The following is a 25395-nucleotide window of genomic DNA, read 5'->3' on the forward strand; positions in this document are numbered from 1 at the left end:
CTCTAGGAATAAACAGCCTTTTTTCTACATCCTCCCATTCATCCAGGATCATTTGTTTTAGGCTAGAATTTAAGGGGAACACCTTCCTCTGTTTTGTAATCAGGCCAGCAAACATCTCCTCCTGAATGGATCTCTTAGCTGGTTCGTCTGAGATATCCATAGTCTGTCTAACTGCAGTTAGGAGGGAATCCATATCCTCAGTTGAGAAGCAGTACTTGCGTCTCTCCTCATGGGATGAGGAAGGTAAGGACTCCTCTTCTTCCTCCTCCCCTGAATATTCCACCTCTATGACCTCTGTGTCTGACTCCAAGATTTCCCTAGGTCTTTTAATCCCGGTGGTCTGTTCAGCCACCTTAGGCGTTATTAAGGAGGAAACTGACGCTTTGACCTCTTCCTTAATGATGGCTCTAATGTCCGTTAAAAGGGACGACTGTTCCTCTTTCATCATTTTGTTAATACAATCGGTACAAAGCTTCTTTGTATATGACTCCTGAAGCCTTTTATTGCAAATAGCACATCTCCTGGGCTTCTTTTTGATGTCCACCTTTAGGGTAGGATCTTTCTCTCCCTAGGAGACATGGTGATAGAAAAAACAGGCCATAAATCCCTGAGCCTATCACTATCCCATATGCCAGCTTCACCACATGTAGTGCTGGGTTACTCACATGTCCCTGGGCAGGAGGGTCTGGGGACTGCTCTCTCACACCAGACGAGTCCATGACTGAGGGACTGACACCTAGCCCACCAGACTTTTAAATGCCACTGGCACTTACCCCTCCTGACGTGGATGCTCCTCCCACAAATTCTGGATGGACGCGAGGCCGTTCGCTAGGCCTCCAGCGTCCCTCGCCGCTTGGGGATCGTCCGCAGGGCGCCGCCATGCTGGTTCCGGCGTCGGAGGTCACGCGCATGCGCACTCCTCTGCCGGCGCTTAGTCGTCACTTCCGGTTCAGCGCCGAACCCGGAAGTGAGAAGAGAAGCGCTCCGGTTCCCGCGCGATCCCTCCTGGAGGAGCGTCCTGCAGCCCAGAGCCCCAGCGGGGTTGCGGCTACCGTATCCCAGCCCCTGGTATACCCGCCTCCAGCCGCGAGTCGCGTGACCCACAGGTACTGGAGAGGGCTGGGAGGCTAAGGGACCCCAGCATAGGGGTTTTAGCCCGGCGAAATAGAAAAAGAAAAAAGGATTATACAGGTCTACAAGAGACCACTCTCTGCCCTGTCCATTATTGGGACAGGAAAAAACACTGGTGATGGTGGGTGGGGGGGGGAGCTTTTAACCTCTCTGTTTCCTGTCCCAATAGTGGGCGGGGGAGACAACCTCCATGTAGTGCTGTCATGGAGGACGTCCTGGAAATTAATGTTTTTTCTATGAAAATTTTTCCAGCCGATCGCTTTTGGTCTGTTCACAATGAAGCAACGACCTTATCATCTGGGGTGTGCCAACATTGCCAACACACTCAGAGTTGATCGCTTCATTGTGATAAGCAAGCCCCTTCACCACAACAAGGTAACGATCACGAAGGGGAATTTACATATGTATGTGCCTTTTTTTTGTTTTGTTTTTGCAGCCACAGTGCAGCACCAGAGACCAGAAAAATTAGGCATGTACACATGCCTGAAAAATTAGGTATTGTTGCAGCCGTTTTCCAGGCAGAAAGTGTACTAAAACATTGCGGCTTGAACCCTAGTTGGTGGCGGAGAAGTCACACAAGTCATCCGGCATGCAGAGATTAAATACAGCAGCGTGGGGACCATGGCCCAAGGCATCTCATCAGGCCTTTTTTTAGTCAAATGCATCCCCCACTGTCAGTCCCTTCGGGATCCATGCCTCATTCATCTTAATAAAGGTGAGGTAATCTAGACTTTTTTGACCTAGGCGACTTCTCTTCTCAGTGACAATACCTCCTGCTGCGCTGAAGGTCCTTTCTGACAGGACACTTGAAGCGAGGCAGGCCAGAAGTTCTATCGCAAATTGGGATAGCTCAAGCCACAGGTCAAGCCTGCACACCCAGTAGTCAAGGGGTTCATCACTCCTCAGAGTGTCGATATCGGCAGTTAAGGCGAGGTAGTCTGCTACCTGTCAGTCGAGTCGTTCTCTGAGGGTGGACCCCGAAGGGCTGTGGCGATGCGTAGGACTTAAAAATCTCTGCATGTCCTCCATCAACAACGCGTCTGTAAAGCGTCGTTGTCACACACCACTTTGCCAATCTCCAGTTGGTGCGGGGTCAGCCACTGGTCCACCTGTGCGTTCAGGGCAGACAGGAGTGCTGGTCCGGTGTGACTCTCTGCTTTCAGGCAAGTCAACCCCAAGACGGCGTGACACTGTCGTATCTGGGATGTGGAATAGCCCCTGGGTAGCTGGGGGGTGCAGTTGATGTGGAGCAAGACGCAGCAGCAGAAGAGGACTCAGCCGAGGAGGTTAGCGAGGAGGATGGAGTAGGAGGAGTAGAGGAGGTGGCAGCAGGCCTGCCTGCAAGTCGTGGCGGTATCACCAACTCCGCTACAGAGCCACGCATTCCATGCTTGGCAGCCGTCAGCAGGTTTACCCAATGCGCAGTGTACGTGATATACCCGCCCTGACCGTGCTTTGCAGACCAGGTATTAGTGGTCATATGGACCCTTGCCCCGACACTGTGTGCGAGACATGCCATGGCTTCCTTTTCCACAATAGAGGACAGGTTGGGGATTGCCTTTTGTGAAAAAAAAATTCGGCCGGGTACCTTCCACTGCGGTGTCCCAATAGCTAAAATTTTTTTGAAGGCCTCAGACTCCACCCGCTTGTATGGTAAAAGCTGGCGGGCCAAGAGTTCCGACAAGCCAGCTGTCAGACGCCGGGCAATGGGGTGACTCTGTGACATTGGCTTCTTACGCTCAAACATTTCCTTGACAGACACCTGACTGTGGGCAGATGAGCAGGAACTGCTGAAGGTGAGAGGCGGAGTGGCGGGTGGTTAAGAGGGGGCAAGGAGGACAGCAGTGGTTGACGTGGCTGAAGATGCTGGACCAGGAGGAGGATGGTGGCTTTGAGTTTGTGTGCTGCTTGTACTCATCATGTGTTGATCCCATAGGCGTTTGTGATGTGAGATCATGTCCCTTCGCAAAGCAGTTGTACCTAGACTTCCTTTGACTCCGTGTTGGACTTCCCTTGACTCCGTTTCTTTTGGAACAGGTTGCAAATGGCATCGCTGTTATCAGAGGCAGACACACAAAAAAAATGCCACACTGCTGAGCTTTGCAATGACGGAATTCTGGTGGTGGCAACAGCATGTGTTGATTGGCGTGCTGTCTGGCTGACCCCGGGTGCCGATACATGCTGTCTGACTGTGCCACTAGCTCCATGCGACGACCTCCCCCTGCTTCCAACTCGTCTCCTCCTCCTCTGTCTCCCCATCTGAACTTTCCCCCTGTTCTTCTCTTCGAGCAGGCACCCACGTGACATCCACTGACACAACGTCATCAACCGCTTCACTTGTATCTGACAACTCAGCAAAGGAAGCAGCAGGGGATACATCATCATCACACCATACGTCCATGTGTGTAATGCTGCCTGACAGACATATCCCTGTTATCTACATCCTCTGGCAATAATGGTTGCGCATCACTCATTTCTTCCAACAGATATGTAAATAACTCCTCTGACAGATCAAGTGAAGCAGCTGTGGTGCTAGTGTTGGTGGTGGTGGCGGGTGGGCGAGTGGTAACTTGAGAGGTGCCCGAAGCTGAGCTGGATGAAGATGGTGCGTCAAGGTTCCGAGCGGAAGCTGTAGAAGATTGGGTGTCCTGTGTAAGCTAGTCAACTATGTCCTCAGAATTTTTCGAGTTCAGGATACGTGGCCTCTGAACACTGGGCATTATTCTAGGGCCAAAGGAAATCAGCACCACGACCACGATGGCCCCTGCGGGGTGGCCTGCCTCTGCCTGTCATTTTTTTTTTAGATTAGTGGTACTATGCGTGCAAGGTACTGTGCCACCCTATATGAGTGGTGGGCAGTGGGCACAGTACAGTCTGTGAGCCTGACACTCACTGGCAGGCAACTGCAATTATATTACAGAGGAAAAAATTACATTACTTTATCTGCAAGGTACTGTGCCACCCGATATGAGTGGTATGCACACAGTACAGTCTGTGGGCCTGTGGCCTCTCTCACACGGGCAGGCAACTGCAATATATATATATATATATATATATATATATATATATATATATTATATATATATATATAATAAATAAAAGCAGACTGATGTACCAGCCCTAAAAAGGGCTTTTTGGGGTGCTGTCAGGACGCTGTCCTTACAGCAGATGAGTCTTTGAGGACTGGAGTACACACAGAACACTGGCCTAGCTAACTCTTTCCCTATTAATTCAGCAGAAGCACTCTCCCTGCTCTAACTAACACTGCAGCTTCAGAATGAATCTAAGAGGGCTGCCGTCCTTGCTTTTTTATAGGAGGTGGGTGGGTCTGGGAGGGAGGGTATGCTGATTGGCTGGAATGTGTCTGCTGACTGAGGTACAGGGTCAAAGTTTGCTCAATGATGACGTATAGGGGCGGACCGAACATCGCATATGTTTGCCCGTCGCGGCGAACAAGCGGTGTTCGCCGGCGAATAGTTCGGGACATCTCTAGTTGAGAGTCTTTAACTTATACCCTGTCTGAACTACTAGAATAGCAGAGAAGTTCACATAATGAGCTTTGTCTGACCAACTATCCAAGTGAGAGCTTTTGACTCAATTATAGTATATTCACACTGAAATGTTCCACAGGAAAAATCCACCACAGAAATCCAAGCTTGTCCTTTGGATTTCTGCCATGGTTTTGGCTACAAAAGAAACACACATAGCTTGAGCCCCTTTATTGGTGTTAATCTGCATGTGGAAACAGGAAGGGACATGTCCCTTCTTGATGTAATGCAGGAATCTACACAGAAATCATCTGCATATGGACAGTGGCATGGATTCCCTTGAAAACAATGGGATACAGTTTCTGTATGGATTCCATGCATAAATCAGATCCCTTCAGGCACTACATCTTCACTATGGCTTCCCAGTAGAAGTAGGCTGGTCAGGGCTTTTCACGTTATACTAATTGTTAATTATGGTCGTGGCTACGGATACTGGAGCTTGGCGTGACAGTGCCAAGGATTGACCTATCCGTATTCTGCTGACTAACTAAAAGGCCTAGATTGTGCCCATAGCCACGAACGTGGGTAGCCTATAAGGGGGCATACCCTGAGGAACGCTAGTAAAAGGGGAGGAAGGGTGGGGCATGGAGTGACGCCAGCGCTGAGGCCTGTGGGAGCGGAGCTTATAAAGCCTCCGCCCCTCCCACAATAACAGACTGAAATCAGCTTTGACAATTGTAGATTGTTATACAATGCCGCGCTCCTCCGTGGGCATGTTCATCTAGGCCAGGGTTTCTCAACTCCGGTCCTCGGGACCCACCTACCAGTCATGTCTTCAGGATTTCCTTAGTATTGAGCAGGTGATATAATTAGTGTCCGTGCATCAGGACTTACCACAGGTATTCATTCTGTGGGATATTCTCAAATCCTGACCAGTAGGTGGGTCCCGAGGACCGGAGTTGAGAAACCCTGATCTAGGCCTAGCATCAGATCTATAACATCTCTGATTGATTTGCTATCCCATTTAAAACTCTGTCTAAGATTACTGCTACAGAAGATCAATATAACAAACATGAAGTTGTATTTTGCAAGTGTACTGGAGGTGATGCTTCATTGTGAAGTGGTGTCTGCATTGAACTGCTTCACTATAACAGCTGTACTGGTCTACCGGTTGGATGCTACATCGGTCAGTAAAAGGGGAAGCAATGTAAGATCAATTTAGAGAGCACTTCATAGTGAAGCACCACCTCCAGAGCACTTGACAGCATAAATATCTGTATTCACACAATTCAACATAATAAAAGTCCAGGACATTCTGTACTCCCTGGCCTTTAATGGGGTAGTGCAGTCAGTACATATTGTGACCTATCCACAGGATAGGTCATAAATATCTGATCGGTGGGGTCCATCTCCCAGCACCCTGCCAGTAAGCTGTCTGAAGAGGAGACGGTTCTCGTACAATTCCTACTTCCTCTCCAAGATTACACTATGCGTCATATTGCTTGCAGTGGTGGCACAATGCAATTAGAAGTGCATGGAACGAGCAATTGTAATTACACTGTGCTGCCGAGATTTCGGAGACGATTTTCAAATGTAATCTTGAAGTAATGCTTGCACAAGCGCTGCCTCCTCTTCAAACAGCTGATTGACGGGGTGCCAGGAGTCGAAACCATCACCGATCACAAATTGATAACCTATCCAGAGTAGGAGACAACCAGACCTGCTCAAATTCTAAGACCGCTTGCTTGCTGCCATTTTAAATAATTCCCGGAGAATGCCTTTAACAATTTAAAGAGTAGACATGTAATATATAAATTTACATAGTTATGAGATGACAAATTCTCAGCAACCATTATATGGATGCTATAAATAAAAATGGTGGGCTATTCCACACCAACCGTTTAACTTTGCACTTACCTTTACAGCACAATAGTCAAAGAACCCAGTTTCTGAAAATATTGCCACCAATATCATCTGAAGAAAAAAGAAAAACGTTTCATGCTCAGTGACATGGTATACATCATAATACACTGTTTTCACATGTGTAGAGATGAGCAGTGTTAAAATTCAATGACTAAAGCAACAAATCCTTTTCATCTGCCTTGAGTGTCAATATAGTGTGTATAATCCTGCTCAGAACTTCCTCTCTGAGGAAGAGCATAGTCACAAAGAGAAAACTCTTTTTGAGCAGATCTGGAGGACATCTATTACATGGTGAGAGATCCCATTGAAAGGCCGGCATGTGATGTTTGTATGATTGAAGGGAAAAGGTTTGGCCAGATTACTAGCTGTGATCGGGGGGTTTCTGAAGTTTGTCCTGCAGCCAGTAGCAGACAACCAAGCGGGTCTGTATTGTACTTCATTGTGTTTGAAGCATGATGTACATCAGTGAGTATAATGAAGATATGAGTTACATACTTGACATTTACCTAACCATAGTTTTTAAGGAACATCAGTGATGGAAAAGGTCCATTATGCACAGCTATTATACACACTGCCCATTTTATCCTTTACATGCTTTAAAAATCACCAAATATAGCAATCCAGAGGGACTGCAATATGTGCGGAAATGTACAGTATAACACCAATTCAAAAGCACACATGATATTACACAAAAATGTAGTAGAACAAAGCATACAACACACATCACAAAATAAAATAAATAGCAATACATGAAGGTACTATGACAGTATTAGTTCACCCTGATCATTCAAGGCCGCATTGTCACATCTACATAAGGTATGCTGTGCCAGTAATTATTATACACGTATCACTTAAAATCTGTTAAAGTGCACCTATGTAGCCATCGAGCTACAAATAATATTGCACAAGTCTCCCATAAGTAGCCATACCAGTAGCTACTGTAACCTTACAGAGAAGAGAAAGCAAGGCGAAACACGCGTCAGGGTTGGTGTTCACTCCTGGCCTCTGGTCTGTATTGTTCTCTTATGCTACTTTTTGCACTTCTAATTCATTGATGTTTGTTTTGTCCTAACCAAGGTATACGGGATAGTATACCATCTTATCAGGTTAATTCCTGTTGGGATTTTTCTCCGTAAGGTTACAGTAGCTACTGGTATGGCTACTTATGTGACTTGTGCAATATTATTTGTAGCTAGATGGGTACATAGGTGCACTTTTAAAGATTTTAAGTGATACGTGTATAATAATTACTGGCACAGCATACCCTATGTAGATGTGACAATGCGGCCTTGAATGACCAGGGTGAACTAATACCGTCATAGTACCTTCATGTATTGCTGCTATTTATTTTATTTTGTGATATTTTTGTTGTATGATTTGCTCCACTAATACATTTTTGTGTAATATCATATGTGCGCTTTTAAATTGGTGTTTTTTTTTATGCTTTAAAATGTAGCGACTGTGGCAAACATGGCCTTCAGAAAATGCAACAAATCCTATACTATTTCCAATTTTCCAATAGTCTGAAAGGGGTTGTGCCACCCATAACAGAAAAGGAGATGCGTTAGATTGCTGGAGGTCCAACTGCTGGGACACCAAGCAATCATGAGGACCCGGGGTGCACAAGTACTGCCAGACTACCCCTAGAAAATGCCGGAGTAGTGCGCGAGTTCTTGGCAATCCTACAGATGCAAACGGACAGTGACAATGTACACTAGTGTTGAGAGCAGCAAAGTATCCGAAGTGAACTTCATTCTGAATTTCAGGAAAAATTTGATTCGCCATGAAGCCGAATTTCCTCGTGCTTCGTGGCAGTGAATCAATTTTTTTTTATTTATTTTTTTACTGCCATTTCAAGTAAAATACTCTCCTCATCCATTTGTGCACGAAGAGGTCATTGTGGCCATCTTGATTGCAGAAACTGTGCGAAATCTCACGCAGGGTGACGCATGCATCACCTGTGCTGGTTGGACTACTGAAGTCATCAGTGATGACATCACCACGCCCAGCTAGTGTGACGATGTAATTGCATCACTGCGTGATATTTCGCATCATGTCTTCAATCAAGATGGCTGCAATGACCTCTCCGCGATCAAATGTATAAGACAAGTATGTATTTTTAGTTTTTTTAACCAAGATTATCCCCTGAAAGGCCTTAATTTTTAAATCTCATATTCTGCAATCGGCGCTGAACATCTGAGGAGTTCAATGACGGTGGGCGGCGCAATAGTCGTTCCCTGTCATTTTGTCCGCTACATACAAAGGAATGCGCTTCATTACGAGTCACATTTTTCATAACTTCACTCATCTCTAGAGTACACGCACTATCAATGCATGCTTATGGGACAGTTCAGCAGCACTTGAGGACCCCCTTTCTTGTGATCGCTGGGGTCCCACTGGTCAGACCTCCAGCAAGCAAATTATTTCCTATCTTGTGGATAGGGAATAATTTTTATTAATGGTACAAGCCATTTAAATAAGGTTTTATTTTTATGCAACAATTCATCACCCCCATCATTTCAAAATGACTGCTTTCAGATTAAAATGTTAACAGTGCTTCACATAGCACAAGAATAAAGAAGGAAAATAAAGACAATTACTGCACATCTAACTTTGAAATGATCGTGACACTAACATCTGGCACATAGTTACTAAGTTATTAGACTATTAATCATGTAGAACGTGATTTATAAAATAGGCTTCTCAAATTGGGAAAGCAAAATTGCATTTTACACCCTATTCAGACAGCGAAGGCTTCACATTTTACATACTGTACAGTATATAGTTATTGGAAAGGGCAAGTGGAGAGATTGCAAGTAAGGTTGAGCAAACCTGAACTACAAAGTGCGGGTTCGTAACGAACTTTGCGAGATGAGGTACCCGAACCCAGACTTTTTCGCTGAAGTTCAGGTTTGGTGTTAGGGTGATTTTATTATTTTCCATTATAAAATAGAATGCTAAAAAAAAATAAAAAAAAAAAAATGTTAAATGTCCATTGAGGACTTGAAAATAATAAAAAATACTCACCTCATCCACTTGATCACGCAGTCGGTATCCTCTTCTTTCTGCAGGACCTGCTGAATGAAGATAGAAGGACCTGCGGAGATGTCACAGTGTTCACCACATGCAAGTCTTGCAGAAAAAAAGAGGATACCGGCTGAGCGATCAAGTGGATGAGTTTTTATTTATTTATTATTTTTAACCCCTCAATGGACATTTTATTTTGCATTCTGTCTTAAGAATTCTAATTTCCATTATAACTAAAAATAATAAAGTGAAGTTCAGGTCCCCATTGACTGTAATGGGGTCCGGGTTCGGGTTCAAACATGGCAAACCCGAACTTCCACGGGTTTGCTCATCCCTAATTGAAAGATATGTATTTACTAGAGTCCGAACCCGACCCGAACTTCGTCCCGAACCCGAACCCCATTGAAGTCAATGGGGACCCGAACTTTTCGGCACTAAAAAGGCTGTAAAACAGCCCAGGAAAGAGCTAGAGGGCTGCAAAAGGCAGCAACATGTAGGTAAATCCCCTGCAAACAAATGTGGATAGGGAAATGAATTAAAAAAAATATATATATAATAATAATTAACCAATATCAATTGGACAAAGGTCCCATAGCAGAGAATCGGGCTTCACGTCAGCAGAGAATCAGTCTCTTTATGCCATAGCAGAGAATCTGGCTTCATGTCAGCAGAGAATCAGTCTCTTCATGCCATAGCAGAGAATCAGTCTTCATGTCATAGCAGAGAATCAGGCTTCACGTCACCCACCACTGGAACAGGCCACTGTCACATATTTAGGCCCAGGCACCCAGGCAGAGGAGAGAGGTCCCGTAACAGAGAATCTGGCTTCATGTCAGCACAGAATCAGTCTTCATGTTATAGCAGAGAATCAGGCTTCACGTCACCCACCACTGGAACAGGCCACTGTCACACATTTAGGCCCTGGCACCCAGAGGAGAGAGGTCCCGTAACAGAGAATCTGGCCTTATGTCAGCACAGAATCAGTCTTCATGTCATAGCAGAGAATCAGGCTTCACGTCACCCACCACTGGAACAGGCCACTGTCACACATTTAGGCCCTGGCACCCAGAGGAGAGAGGTCCCGTAACAGAGAATCTGGCCTTTTGTGAGCACAGAATCAGTCTTCATGTCATAGCAGAGAATCAGGCTTCACGTCACCCACCACTGGAACAGGCCACTGTCACACATTTAGGCCCTGGCACCCAGAGGAGAGAGGTCCCGTAACAGAGAATCTGGCCTTATGTCAGCACAGAATCAGTCTTCATGTCATAGCAGAGAATCAGGCTTCACGTCACCCACCACTGGAACAGGCCACTGTCACATATTTAGGCCCCGGCACCCAGACAGAGGAGAGGTTCATTCAACTTTGGGTTGCCCCGCAATATAATGGTAAAATGAAAATAAAAATAGGATTGAATGAGGAAGTGCCCTGGAGTAGAATAATATATTGTTAAGGGGAGGTAGTACATTAATAGGAAGTGGGTAATCTAAAATTTAAAATTTAATATTTATTGGTAATGCAGATAAAAAAATAGGTTCCAAAATAAAGTGTGCTGTAGACAAACCTTGGGATAGAAATAATGTATAAACACTAGGGCAACCTAAGCGTCTATCCCAAATGAAAATGACAAAAAATACACAATAATAGTGCACGGCGGCACCAGTAACCGTATTGTCCTACCGGTACCGCGGAACAGGATGCAGATCGATCACCACCGTCGTCAGACCTTCGATAAAGGTTTCTCCAAAACAAAAGTTTGAAAAATATATGAACATCAGGCAGTGATGCACATGTGTGCAGGGTCCCTGTTAAGGCCCTATGGCTAGCTAGGCGATATATCCCTAATACTAAATGTAGGTAGCAGCCTCACCACAGGGCACTCGTCCTGACAAGGACGACCCCGTCCGGAACCTGTCCCTAGAATGAATAAACTATGTGTCCCTAAAACAAAAAAAAACTCCCTACACGCATGTTTCACTGCCTAAAAAAACAAATTAGAAGGCAATTCATCAGGGGAGAGATGAGGGAAAACGTACTAGGGATAGGTATATGATGGACACTAATCCCTAGAAACCAGCCTAACTAAATATGTCAGCCAGTGGTGGGGGTAACCAGATGGTGGATACCTCCCTGGGCGGTCTCTATAGATAAGGAGACTATGGTGCATGCAGTGACATGATATAGGAGAAGCTGCACATGGGACGCCAACCTGTCTGGCGTTTACACCATGTTTAAAAATTCACCTCGCTGCCGCCTCCGCCGCCCACGATGTAGCAGGGCCAATGGGCGCATCCGTGCGCTCGCACATCGGCGCCGCTCATGCGCTCACTGCAGAGTCAGAAGCGAGGTTTGGAACGCAAGGAAATGCCATAGATACCGGCTCTCTCCTGCGCATGCGCGGCCTCGTATGTTCTCACGATGCCGCGGCTGTCAGCTGTTTGACAGCAATACTATAGACAGAGACTAATGGCAGTTGTCTATTGGTGATGCGGGGTGGCAGAACGCTCGGAACTCGCCCTGTCAGCGCCGCATCAAAGCAGAGAATCGGGCCAACAGTAAGAGGCAGTATTTTGGCAGTCCAGTCAGGTACAGACTAGACATAAAATCCCTGGGTTATGGCAAAACCAGACACTAAAATGTGAAGGCCATTAGACATATCTTGGCACCAAATATTGTAAACAGGATAGAAAGAGTAACATGAGTAGATACAGGCAAACTTGATACACCCTAAATAGTGTCTGTACCTATATTAACGTAGGGGCACAGCTGAATCTTTCACAAAAAACAGCTGTAATTCAGCTGCTCGTTTAGGCCAGTTGAGCAGCTGAATTACAGCTGTTTTTTGTGAAAGATTCAGCTGTGCCCCTACGTTAATATAGGTACAGACACTATTTAGGGTGTATCAAGTTTGCCTGTATCTACTCATGTTACTCTTTCTATCCTGTTTACAATATTTGGTGCCAAGATATGTCTAATGGCCTTCACATTTTAGTGTCTGGTTTTGCCATAACCCAGGGATTTTATGTCTAGTCTGTACCTGACTGGACTGCCAAAATACTGCCTCTTACTGATGGCCCGATTCTGGGCTTTGATGCGGCGCTGACAGGACGAGTTCCGAGCGTTCTGCCACCCCGCATCACCAATAGACAACTGCCATTAGTCTCTGTCTATAGTATTGCTGTCAAACAGCTGACAGCCGCGGCATCGTGAGAACATACGAGGCCGCGCATGCGCAGGAGAGAGCCGGTATCTATGGCATTTCCTTGCGTTCCAAACCTCGCTTCTGACTCTGCAGTGAGCGCATGCGCGGCGCCGATGTGCGAGCGCACGGATGCGCCCATTGGCCCTGCTACATCGTGGGCGGCGGAGGCGGCAGCGAGGTGAATATTTAAACATGGTGTAAACGCCAGACAGGTTGGCGTCCCATGTGCAGCTTCTCCTATATCATGTCACTGCATGCACCATAGTCTCCTTACCTATAGAGACCGCCCGGGGAGGGATCCACCATCTGGTTACCCCCACCACTGGCTGACATATTTAGTTAGGCTGGTTTCTAGGGATTAGTGTCCATCATATACCTATCCCTAGTACGTTTTCCCTCATCTCTCCCCTGATGAATTGCCTTCTAATTTGTTTTTTTAGGCAGTGAAACATGCGTGTAGGGAGTTTTTTTTTGTTTTAGGGACACATAGTTTATTCATTCTAGGGACAGGTTCCGGACGGGGTCGTCCTTGTCAGGACGAGTGCCCTGTGGTGAGGCTGCTACCTACATTTAGTATTAGGGATATATCGCCTAGCTAGCCATAGGGCCTTAACAGGGACCCTGCACACATGTGCATCACTGCCTGATGTTCATATATTTTTCAAACTTTTGTTTTGGAGAAACCTTTATCGAAGGTCTGACGACGGTGGTGATCAATCTGCATCCTGTTCCGCGGTACCGGTAGGACAATACGGTTACTGGTGCCGCCGTGCACTATTATTGTGTATTTTTTGTCATTTTCATTTGGGATAGACGCTTAGGTTGCCCTAGTGTTTATACATTATTTCTATCCCAAGGTTTGTCTACAGCACACTTTATTTTGGAACCTATTTTTTTATCTGCATTACCAATAAATATTAAATTTTAAATTTTAGATTACCCACTTCCTATTATGCCCTTTTCACTTGGTAATCTGGAGTGCCAATTGCCATTATTGTGACCTCCTATGTCAGTACACTTAGTTTATTGGGAGGTAGTACATGTCTAATCTGCACAAGGGATGGACAGGTCCTGTGGGATTCATGCCTGGTTCATTTTTATGAACGTCAGCTTGTCCACATTGGCTGTAGACAGGCGGCTGCGTTTGTCTGTAATGACGCCACCTGCCGTGCTGAATACACGTTCAGACAAAACGCTGGCTGCCGGGCAGGCCAGCACCTCCAAGGCATAAAAGGCTAGCTCTGGCCACGTGGACAATTTGGAGACCCAGAAGTTGAATGGGGCTGAATCATCAGTCAGTACGTGGAGGGGTGTGCACAGGTACTGTTCCACCATGTTAGTGAAATGTTGCCTCCTGCTAACACGTTCCGTATCAGGTGGTGGTGCAGTTAGCTGTGGCGTGGTGACAAAACTTTTCCACATCTCTGCCATGCTAACCCTGCCCTCAGAGGAGCTGGCCGTGACACAGCTGCGTTGGCGAACTCTTGCTCCTCCTCTGCCTTCGCCTTGGGCTTCCACTGGTTCCCCTGTGACATTTGGGAATGCTCTCAGTAGCGCGTCTACCAACGTGCGCTTGTACTCACGCATCTTCCTATCATGCTCCAGTGTAGGAAGTAAGGTGGGCATATTGTCTTTGTACCGGGGATCCAGCAGGGTGGCAACCCAGTAGTCCGCACACGTTAAAATGTGGGCAACTCTGCTGTCGTTGCGCAGGCACTGCAGCATGTAGTCGCTCATGTGTGCCAGGCTGCCTAGAGGTAAGGACAAGCTGTCCTCTGTGGGAGGCGTATCGTCATCGTCCTGTGTTTCCCCCCAGCCACGCACCAGTGATGGGCCCGAGCTGCTTTGGGTTCCACCCCGCTGTGAACATGCTTCATCCTCATCCTCCTCCACCTCCTCCTCATCATCCTCGTCCTCCAGTAGTGGGCCCTGTCTGGCCACATTTGTACCTGGCCTCTGGTGTTGCAAAAAACCTCCCTCTGAGTCACTTCGAAGAGACTGGCCTGAAAGTGCTAAAAATGACCCCTCTTCCTCCTCGGCCACCTCCTCTTCCATCATCACCCTAAGTGTTTTCTCAAGGAGACATAGAAGTGGTATTGTAACGCTGATAACGGCGTCATCGCCACTGGCCATGTTGGTGGAGTACTCGAAACAGCGCAACAGGGCACACAGGTCTCGCATGGAGGCCCAGTCATTGGTGGTGAAGTGGTGCTGTTCCGCAGTGCGACTGACCCGTGCGTGCTGCAGCTGAAACTCCACTATGGCCTGCTGCTGCTCGCACAGTCTGTCCAGTCTGTCCATGTGCAAGGTGGAGTTCCACCTGGTGGGCACATCGCATATGAGGCGGTGACCAGGAAGGCCGAAGTTACGCTGTAGCGCAGACAGGCGAGCAGCGGCAGGGTGTGAACGCCGGAAGCGAGAACAGACGGCCCACACTTTATGCAGCAGCTCTGACATGTCGGGGTAGTTGCGAATAAACTTCTGCACCACCAAATTCAGCACATGCGCCAGGCAAGGGATGTGCGTCAAATCGGCTAGTCCCAGAGCTGCAACGAGATTTCGCCCATTATCGCACACCACCAGGCCGGGCTTGAGGCTCACCGGCAGCAACCACTCGGTCTGTTGTTCTATACCCCGCCACAACTCCTGTGCGGTGTGGGGCCTGTCCCCCAAACATATGCGTTTCAGAATGGCCTGCTGACGTTTACCTCGTGCTGTGCTGAAGTTGGTGGTGAAGGTGTGTGGCTGACTGGATGAGCAGGTGGAAGAAGAGGAGTAGGAAGCTGAGTAGGAGGAGGAGGAGACAGGAGGCAAAGAATGTTGCCCTGCGATCATTGGCGGCGGAAGGACGTGCGCCAAACAGCTCTCCGCCCTGGGCCCAGCCGCCACTACATTTACCCAGTGTGCAGTTAGGGAGATATAGCGTCCCTGGCCGTGCTTACTGGTCCACGTATCTGTGGTTAGGTGGACCTTGCCACAGATGGCGTTGCGCAGTGCACACTTGATTTTATCGGACACTTGGTTGTGCAGGGAAGGCACGGCTCTCTTGGAGAAGTAGTGGCGGCTGGGAACAACATACTGTGGGACAGCAAGCGAAATGAGCTGTTTGAAGCTGTCTGTATCCACCAGCCTAAATGACAGCATTTCATAGGCCAGTAGTTTAGAAATGCTGGCATTCAGGGCCAGGGATCAAGGGTGGCTAGGTGGGAATTTACGCTTTCTCTCAAATGTTTGTGAGATGGAGAGCTGAACGCTGCCGTGTGACATGGTTGAGATGCTTGGTGACGCAGGTGGTGGTGTTGGTGGTACATCCCATGTTTGCTGGGGGCGGCAGGTGCCAACGTTCCTCCAGAGGCGGAGGAAGAGGCCGAGGCGGCAGCAGCAGAAGAGGCCGAGGCGGCAGCAGCAGAAGAGGTAGTAGGGGGAGCCTGAGTGACTTCCTTGTTTTTAAGGTGTTTACTCCACTGCAGTTCATGCTTTGCATGCAGGTGCCTGGTCATGCAGGTTGTGCTAAGGTTCAGAACGTTAATGCCTCGCTTCAGGCTCTGATGGCACAGCGTGCAAACCACTCGGGTCTTGTCGTCAGCACATTGTTTGAACAAGTGCCATGCCAGGGAACTCCTTGAAGCTGCCTTTGGGGTGCTCGGTCACAGATGGCGGCGGTCAGTAGCAGGCGGAGTCTCTTGGCGGCAGGTGTTCTGATTTTGCCCACTGCTCCCTCTTTGTCTTTCACTACGCTGTTGGCTCGGTCTCACCACTGCATCTTCCTCCGAACTGTGAAAGTCAGTGGCACGACCTTCATTCAATGTGGGGTCTAGGACCTCATCGTCCCCTGCATAGTCTTCCACCCAGTCTTGATCCCTGACCTCCTGTTCAGTCTGCACACTGCAGAAAGACGCAGCAGTTGGCACCTGTGTTTCGTCATCATCAGAGACGTGCTGAGGTGGTATTCCCATGTCCTCATCATCAGGAAACATAAGTGGTTGTGCGTTAGTGCATTCTATCTCTTCCACCCCTGGGGAAGGGCTAGGTGGATGCCCTTGGGAAACCCTGCCAGCAGAGTCTTCAAACAGCATAAGAGACTGCTGCATAAGTTGAGGCTCAGACAGTTTCCCTGATATGCATGGGGGTGATGTGACAGACTGATGGGCTTGGTTTTCATGCGCCATCTGTGCGCTTTCTGCAGAAGACTGGGTGGGAGATAATGTGAACGTGCTGGATGCACTGTCGGCCACCCAATTGACTAATGCCTGTACCTGCTCAGGCCTTACCATTCTTAGAACGGCATTGGGCCCCACCAAATATCCCTGTAAATTCTGGCGGCTACTGGGACCTGAGGTAGTTGGTACACTAGGACGTGTGGCTGTGGCAGAACGGCCACGTCCTCTCCCAGCACCAGAGAGTCCACAAACACCACCACGACCATGTCCACGTCCGCGTCCGTGTCCCTTACTAGATGTTTTCCTCATTGTTACCGTTCACCACAATAATAAAAATATTATTCGGGCCAATGTATTGAATTAAAATTCAGGCCTTTTTTTTTTTTTTTTTTTACAGGCACCTAACACTGTCTGGCTATCTATTTAGGTACCGTATTACACTAATACAGGCACACCAGTAATGACAGATTTAGCTGAATATAAATGTGTGACAGGTATACGTTTAATCACAGAATTAGACTCGTATCTGCACTGTAGCTTGTGTGTTAAGTTTTTCAGAATGACACTATCAACACCTTGAATCTAATATACCCTTTTTGGGATAGATTTAAAGTAGGCCTGATATAGCAGAAACTACTAATTTTGAGAATGGCAAATTTGGGAATACTTTTTCAACCCAGAACAAAAACTGTGCTTTTACGGTCACTAAAAATAATTTGACCAGCTAAAACAGTACTGATTTGGAGGAATAGAAATGTCAGGCCTATTTTTTAGGCTCTGGGTGACAGGCTCAACTTGCTCCTGATGTAGTATATGCCAAAAAAATAATCACACTATTGATGGTTAAATGCACTTGGGTGACACAGGCTCAGCCTGCACCTGATGTAGTATATGGCCAAAAAATAACCACACTATTGATGGTTAAATGCACTTGATGAAAGCTTGACCCTGATGTAGGATATAGCAAAAAATAACCACACTATTGATGGTTAAATGCACTTGGTGGTAGCTTGTGCTGGCGCACCACAAGCCACAAAATGGCCGCCGATCACCCCAGAAAAAAGTGATATGAAAACGCTCTGGGCAGCCTAAAAAAAGTGAGCAATTCAATTATCCACAGCTGGAGATCGATCACTGAATGAAGTCTTTTGGAGGAGTTAATCTGCCTAATCTCGCCCTAACGTCGCAGCAGCAACCTCTCCCTACGCTTGTATCAGCAGAGTGACGTGCAGCACTACGTGACCCAAGCTTATATAGAGGCTGGGTCACATGCTGCACTGGCCAATCACAGCCATGCCAATAGTAGGCAAGGCTGTGATGGCCTCTTGGGGCAAGTAGTATGACGCTTGTTGATTGGCTGCTTTGCAGCCTTTCAAAAAGCGCCGAACACCGAACCCGAACTTTTACGAAAATGTTCGGGTTCGGGTCCGTGTCACGGACACCCCAAAATTCGGTACGAACCCGAACTATACAGTTCGGGTTCGCTCATCCCTAGTATTTACCAATGGAACATTTAGTACATTAAAAATAAATCCAGTAAAGACACTGCCAAGAGAAAACCTTCTTGGCTTTCATTCATAGAAACAAAAGATATGTGCTTAGAGATGAAGATGCGCCACAATTTATTGATTCACGTCAACATACTAATGGGAGTTGTCAACAACATATGATACAAGGTCATATTTACGGAATCATAATCTTCCATTCTTTATATTGGACATCTCTAGAGCAACAGTTCAGTGGCTAACTGAAGACTAACATACAGGCTAAGTATTAATACTTTTCATATGATATTTAATATCATTAATAAAGAGCTCTGCATTACAGCTATATCTATATTGGCAAGGGCTCTGTGGGGTTAAAGTGTACATTTCAGCTATCCATCTGGAATACTAATCAGTTATTGAGATGATCACTTATTGATGCCTAATAGCATTGTAACCTTTTTTTTGCCATTTTGTAATATATTTATCATTTTGTATACTTTTTTATACAGTTGATAAATGTATATCAAGTTTGAATCTCACCAGAAATTGATATAATAGCTTTGGAATGCTTTAACTTTTTGTATAGATTCTTAGATTGTTTGCGACATTGTACTTTATGTCGAGAATTTGTCAATATACTATATTTATAAAAAATCCAAAATGCACATAAATGTCATCCTTTTATTTTTAGAATGTTAAAAGGTAAAGGCTGAGACAAGTTAAAATCTGTCTCAGGGACTCAGTTCAGAGTCCCTGTCACAAGTTCCCTTTAAAATAGTGGAGAGAAAAAATCCTGTATGCAGGACTCATCCTCTTAAATTTCATACCCACAAACAGAACCAAACATTATGGTCATTGGGTACCATCCCCCCCCCCTAAAAATTACACCCCTCAAAGTACTTAACCGCATTTATGAATATTTCTAGCCCTTGAGTTGTTTGAAATGAATTAAAGCAAAGTGGAGGCAAAATTTAAATAGAGGGTTTTTCATTATTTGTAAGATTTTAAAATGTAATCAATTTTTACCTGCAATATAGTAGGTTTTAACAGAGAAACAAAACAATGCTCTACACTTATTCTGCAGTTTTTATAAATATCCTATATGCCCCCTGATTGTTCAACTTGGCACAAACACATGTCTCAGAAATGAAGGTGCACCATATGCATTTTGGGGCCTTTTCAATTAGGATGTTTAAACACTCAAAAAGAAAAATCATAATCTAAAGATGGTGTGACAATTCTTACAGCATTAATTAAAATTGACCCTAAAAAAAATATATACATTTTTCCAATATGTAGTTTTAGCTGAAAAGGTTTCACTTTCAAAGTGTTAACAGGAGAAAAGGAACCCACAAATTGTTACATAATTTATCTCAAGTATAGCAATTCCTCATATGTTTTCATAAAGAGCTGTTTGGGCACATGGTAGGGCTCAGAAAGGAAGGAGCTCCACTTGGCCTGTAGAGGATGGATTTTGCTGGAATAATTTTCTAAGAGTCATACATTTCAGTTAGCAAAGTGTTTATATTTTTTGTGCAATGAGTTGTAGCTTTTATTGGTACCATTACTGCACCATTAAAGAGAACCTGTCCCTTTCCTGACATGACTGTTTTAGTAACCATGCGCATTCCCCATGTAATAATTATGGAGCACCTATTCTTACCACTCTATGATGTGCCATTACTTTATTATTCCTTCTAGAAGTGTATGAATGAATTTCTAGCAGTCTACAGTAAGGATAAAGATGGGTGTTACCAGTTGGGGTTGGGTCCCTGGCCAGTCTGACACTGGCAGCACTAATTTCATAGTGTGCGACTATGAAGAGACATACCCCCAACTACTAACACCTATCTGTATCCTTAGTGCAGACTGCAAGAAATTCATTTATAAACTGCTAGTAGAAATAAAGAAATGGCACAACAGAGCTATAAGAATATATGCTACAGAATTATTACATGCAAAATGCAAGTAGTTGTGTAAACAGGCATGTCAGAAGAGGTGACAAGTCCTCTTTATGCTACAGATATATGAAGGTTTCTTCCCAAAGTTTTAACTTCTAATTTACAGTAGTGGTATTTGGTTATTTTGAGTCCTAGTTTTATTACTATATTTTATGCACTTAGGAGTGACAATGGGAAGTAAATACAATGCATTTCCAAAGTCTCCACATCCTTTCATTTTTTTCTTATTTTATGTTACAGCCTTGCGCTAAATTATTTTAAAGTTCAACAGCTTGTAAGTGAATGGAAGAGAGCGGTGAATCAAATCATAAAATTGGAAAGGACTATCAAGGATAATAGGGGGGAAAAAGATGGTTGTAGAGAAATATGGAATAATTTGTTTATTAATGTTTATTTTTTTTTCTCCTCTCAGTCTGGGTTGGGCTGGGGGGGGGGTGTTCAGTGATAAAATAATGTTTTTGATTACACATTTTTTTTAAATATTAGTCTGTATTTAATTTTTTTTTTAAATAAAGTAAAAAAATAAAAATTATATATATATATTTATATATATATATATATATATATATATATATATATATATATATATATATATATATTTTCCCTATCAATCTGCACTCAGTACCTCATAATGAAAACGTAAAAACAGAATTTTAGAAATGTTTGCAGTTATTAAAAAGGAAAAACTAAAATTGTGCTATGACACTTGAAACTTTGCTCTAGGAGTGTCCCATTTCTCTTGATCATCTTTAAGATGTTTCTACATCTTGATTGTGCAGTGGCCGGGTTTGGGGTGGCCCCAACACTACACTGGGTCCCTCAGACACTCTTGAGGTGTCTCCACTAGAGATGAGCGAATTTCAAAAAAATTCTCTCCGGCCGGTTTGCCGAATTTTTTGAAAAATTTGGTTCGATCCGAAATGATTTGCGGTGAATTGTATTAAAAGTGGCTATTTCCTGGCTGCAGAGAGCATTTATAGTGGTGTAAAACACTGTGCCTTGCAGTAACACACATAGGGTGTCTACTGTGGTAGTCAGTATGACATGCAGATGACAGGCGTCGCTCTTAAAATTACTGCACACTTCACTTATTTGGGCAGTTACGGGGGCCAAAACTGACCAAATAACTCAAGTGTTAACTCGGCCTTACAGGTCAATGTTAGCGTCAAGAAGCAGCACACTTTTTCCATGGCAGCAGCGGATTCCACATAGACGTCTACAGAACCTATTCAATTAAACGCTTATACAATTAGAGCCCCCCCCCCCCGACAGAGTGGAGAGGGTGTCAGCAGGTGGTGTGTGTTGACTCCACTGATTATTTTGCCCTTCCCCTGATCCATCAGAACAATAACCTTCAAAAATCGGATCCCGTCTGTGGATCATCCGCCTTTACTCGGTCAGCATTTGGTCAGTAATCCATCAGTACTGCTAAAGCCAAAAAAAACAGGAGTGGATTCAAAACAGAGGACGCGTGAATAGAATATTTGCATGTCTTGTGTGTTTTGTACCCACTCCTGCTTTTGGCTATAAAATCATAAGCCAATTCTGATGCAAAATAAGGACCATGTCATGCAGGCCTTACAGCTGTTAGAGGCAGTATCCATTGTGCGTCTCATTTTTCCTTCCTTCTGACAGATCTGAAGGTTCAAATAAATGATTTCAGTGAGGCCGAAATGCAAAATAGTAGCCCAGTCATGAAGTGGGGAGGGTGGGAACAGGATGAGAAGTCCACAGAGTGGCCCTATGACATATTAGTGAGGTGGAAGCAGCATGAGGAAACCACAGAGTGGCCCAATAACAAAGTATGGAGGTGGCAGCAGCATCAGGAGGAGGCCACAGAGTGGCATAATGAAAGTGTGGAGGTGGCAGCATCATCACGAGACCACATAGTGGCAAGGTGACAGTGTGGAGGTGGCAGTAGCATCAGGAGACCACAGAGTGACCCGGTGACAGCGTGGGGAGGTGGGTTGCAGTACCAGTTTTAGATGGTGGGTGAAAGATGGAGCAATTGGCATCAGGCGGGTGGCAGCATCCGAGTAGTAGCTGAGGGAGGTAGCCAGAAGAAACGGCTCTCTTTTGTCAAAGTGTTGGTGTGGCACCATGAATGACCTAGTCTGATGCATCAGGCATTTGTGGGTGGAAATCCTGGCTGATCCATGCCTGATTCATCTTGACAAAAGGTCAGTCTCTCCACATTTTGGGTGGACAGGCAAGTTATTCTTGGGATAACTATGGCCCACATTCGCACTAAACACACACTCTGATGTCCCCACACTACTGGCCGGGCAGGACAGCTTTTCAAGGACAAACTGCCAGTTGCGGCCACAAATCCAATTTGGCTGCCCAGTAGTCCAGTGGATCTTCAGTGTGGGGTGGCAGGGTGCTGTCCAAGTATGCCACCACCTGCTGGCTCAGGTCCAGGTCTAGCTGCTGCTGGTGAGTAGTTTTTTCACTAGGTGGGTGAATAAAGCTGCTCATCAGCAATTCTAGACTCAAGTTGCTGCTGATAGAGCTGGAACTGCTCCTAACCCCCCCCCCCCCCCCTGCCACAGAAGCTATGGCAAAGGAACCTAAGCACAGACGGCCCTCTGGTCAGACCTGCAAGAGGATGACGATGGCGCAGATAGGCAGCAGCCAACTGACTATATAGGATGTCTCTATAGTAGTTCAGTTTGTCCTTCCTCTCAGCGGTTGTAATAAAGGCCCCAATTTTAGACCTGTAGACCAGTAGCGAGGGGCCAACAAGAAAGAGGGCCAAAAGTCATCCCTCTGCCGAATGGTGAAAATTCGGCTGTGACTACGCAAGCGAGCATGCATCTGGCCATTTGTGCAAGTGACTCGAAGGGATTCCCTGCCTCCATCACCACTGCATAATGCCATGGTGTGTCAGGGTCCTCTGCCTCGTATTCCTCATCGCCCTGTAGCTCCTCTGGCTGCTCCTGCTCTCCTGTCACCTATGTAGAAAAACCACCCATTTCTCTACACATTGCTTGAGCTCCAATGTCCTCCTCCTCCAGTTTAGCCCCCAGAAGTGTCATGTGGCAGTGAGATCTAGGCGCCAGGTCTCCAGTCCCCTGACCAGCCACATTTTTCGTGCATCTGTTTCAGGACATGAAGCAGTGAAATGATGTTGTTCATCCCGTAGTCCTGGCGACTGAGAAATAACGTGGCCTACTACAAGGGTCTGAGCAAACGGCAGGTATCGCTGACATTGAAGTTACACAGGGGAGTACTCCTGTCCGCTTGGATCATGAAGAAATCGTTTATGGCCTTTTTCTGTTCGTATAGTCGGTCCAACATATGGAGGGTGGAATTCCAACGAGTGAAAATGTTGCATATAAGCCTATGTTGGGGGATACTGTTTTGCCGCTGCAGCTTAATGAGGGTGTGCTTTGCGGTGTACGAGTAGCTGAAGTGCATGCAAAGTTTCCTGGACATTTTTAGAATGTCTTGCAGATGGGTGAAGACTTCAGGAACCGCTTGACAACCAGATTGAACACGTGTGCCATGCAGGGTGCATGGCTCAGCCCTCCTTGATGCAGTGCCGACACCATGTTCTTCCCGTTATTGGTCATCATGGTTCAGATTTTGAGTTCTTGCAGAGAAAGCCAGGATTCGAGTTCTTGTTGAAGGACACGGAGCAGTTCCTCCCTTGTGTGACCCCATTTGCCCACGCAAACGAGGTGCATAACAGCGTGACACCGCCATGCCCTGCACATGTGGTATACTGGAGGGGCACTGTGAATTGTCCCTGCAGTGTAGACTGTGGACACGGTGGAGGATGAGAAGGCAGAGGCAGACATTGTCGCAGGACCAACGGTGTGAGAACGTTAAGGTAGAGGCGGCATCATCTGGCAAAGTTGCTGGTGTGGCTGTGCAGAAAACACATTCACCCAGTGGGCCGTATAGGACATGTATTGTCCCTGACCGTAGTAACAGCTCCACATGTCGGCGCTGCCGTGCACTTTGGCAGAAATAGACAGGCTCGAGGACTGGCCCACCTTCTGTTCTACATACGTGTGCAGGGCTGGTACTGCTTTTATGGCAAAAAAATTATGGCTTGACACTCTCCACCTCAGCTCGGCACAAGCCATCAGTTCTCTGAAAGGTGCAGAGTCCACCACTTGGAAAGGGAGGGACTGCCGCACCAGCAACTTGGCCAGGAGCACATTTAGATTCTGCGCCGTTGGATAAGTGGACGCATAATGTTGTCTCTTGCTGACAGAATGACTGATGATGAGTAGGAGGAGGATCAGGACCATCAGGACCAGCAGATGATGGGAAGGACAGACCGCTCCTTTTAGCTGAGGTGGTGGAACTGAAATCTGGTGCGTGCAAGTGGGTGATGCAGCGGTTGCTGCGGTAGGCTGGACCACCACATTGGAGCCATGGTTCTCCCAGGCCACTTTATGGTGACGCTGCATATGTTTACGCAGGGCCACCCACACGCTTAACCTTCTGCCCACAGATTCTCCAAATGGCTATGTTCAACTCCTCTGGCAGCCTAACAAAAAACTGCCACACCACTGAGTAGGCGATTTTACCCCAGACACTCCGCACTGACTGACTTCTACCGCTGCTGCTTCTGTGAACCCCTGCACCACTACTTTCCAGGCAGGTACAGTCAGGTCCACAAATATTGGGACATCGACACAATTCTAACTTTTTTGGCTCTATACGCCACCACAATGCATTTGAAATGAAACGAACAAGATGTGCTTTAAGTGCAGACTGTCAGCTTTAATTTGAGGGTCCCAAGTGCAATCAGCTACATCATCATCAAGTACTGTATGCATGTAACTAATGTCCTCCTAAACAGTCTCTAGGTCAGGAGCCTGACTGCTCGCAACACCAGCTTCCATGCCACTCTTCACATCACTACTAACAGTGCACAGATCCCCCCACCCCACAACCGTGCACAGTCCCCCCTCCCATAAACAGTGCACAGATCCCCCCTCCCCACAACAGTGCACAGATCCCCCCCTCCCCACAACAGTGCACAGATCCCCCCCTCC

At 46.2% G+C, this 25395-nt stretch overlaps 1 protein-coding gene across 1 annotated transcript in view; it reads right to left on the minus strand.

The window, feature by feature from the left end:
- The window catches only part of OCA2 (OCA2 melanosomal transmembrane protein), a 483235-nt gene that overhangs the window by 170883 nt on the left and 286957 nt on the right, over window positions 1-25395 (minus strand). The window contains exon 12 of the mRNA XM_040425133.1: window positions 6537-6593. Within this exon, the coding sequence (XP_040281067.1) occupies window positions 6537-6593 (57 nt within the window). The remainder of the gene's footprint in view (window positions 1-6536; window positions 6594-25395) is intronic.

The sequence above is a fragment of the Bufo bufo genome, chromosome 3 (genome assembly GCF_905171765.1).
Source record: "Bufo bufo chromosome 3, aBufBuf1.1, whole genome shotgun sequence".
NCBI classification, from domain to species: Eukaryota; Metazoa; Chordata; class Amphibia; order Anura; family Bufonidae; genus Bufo; species Bufo bufo.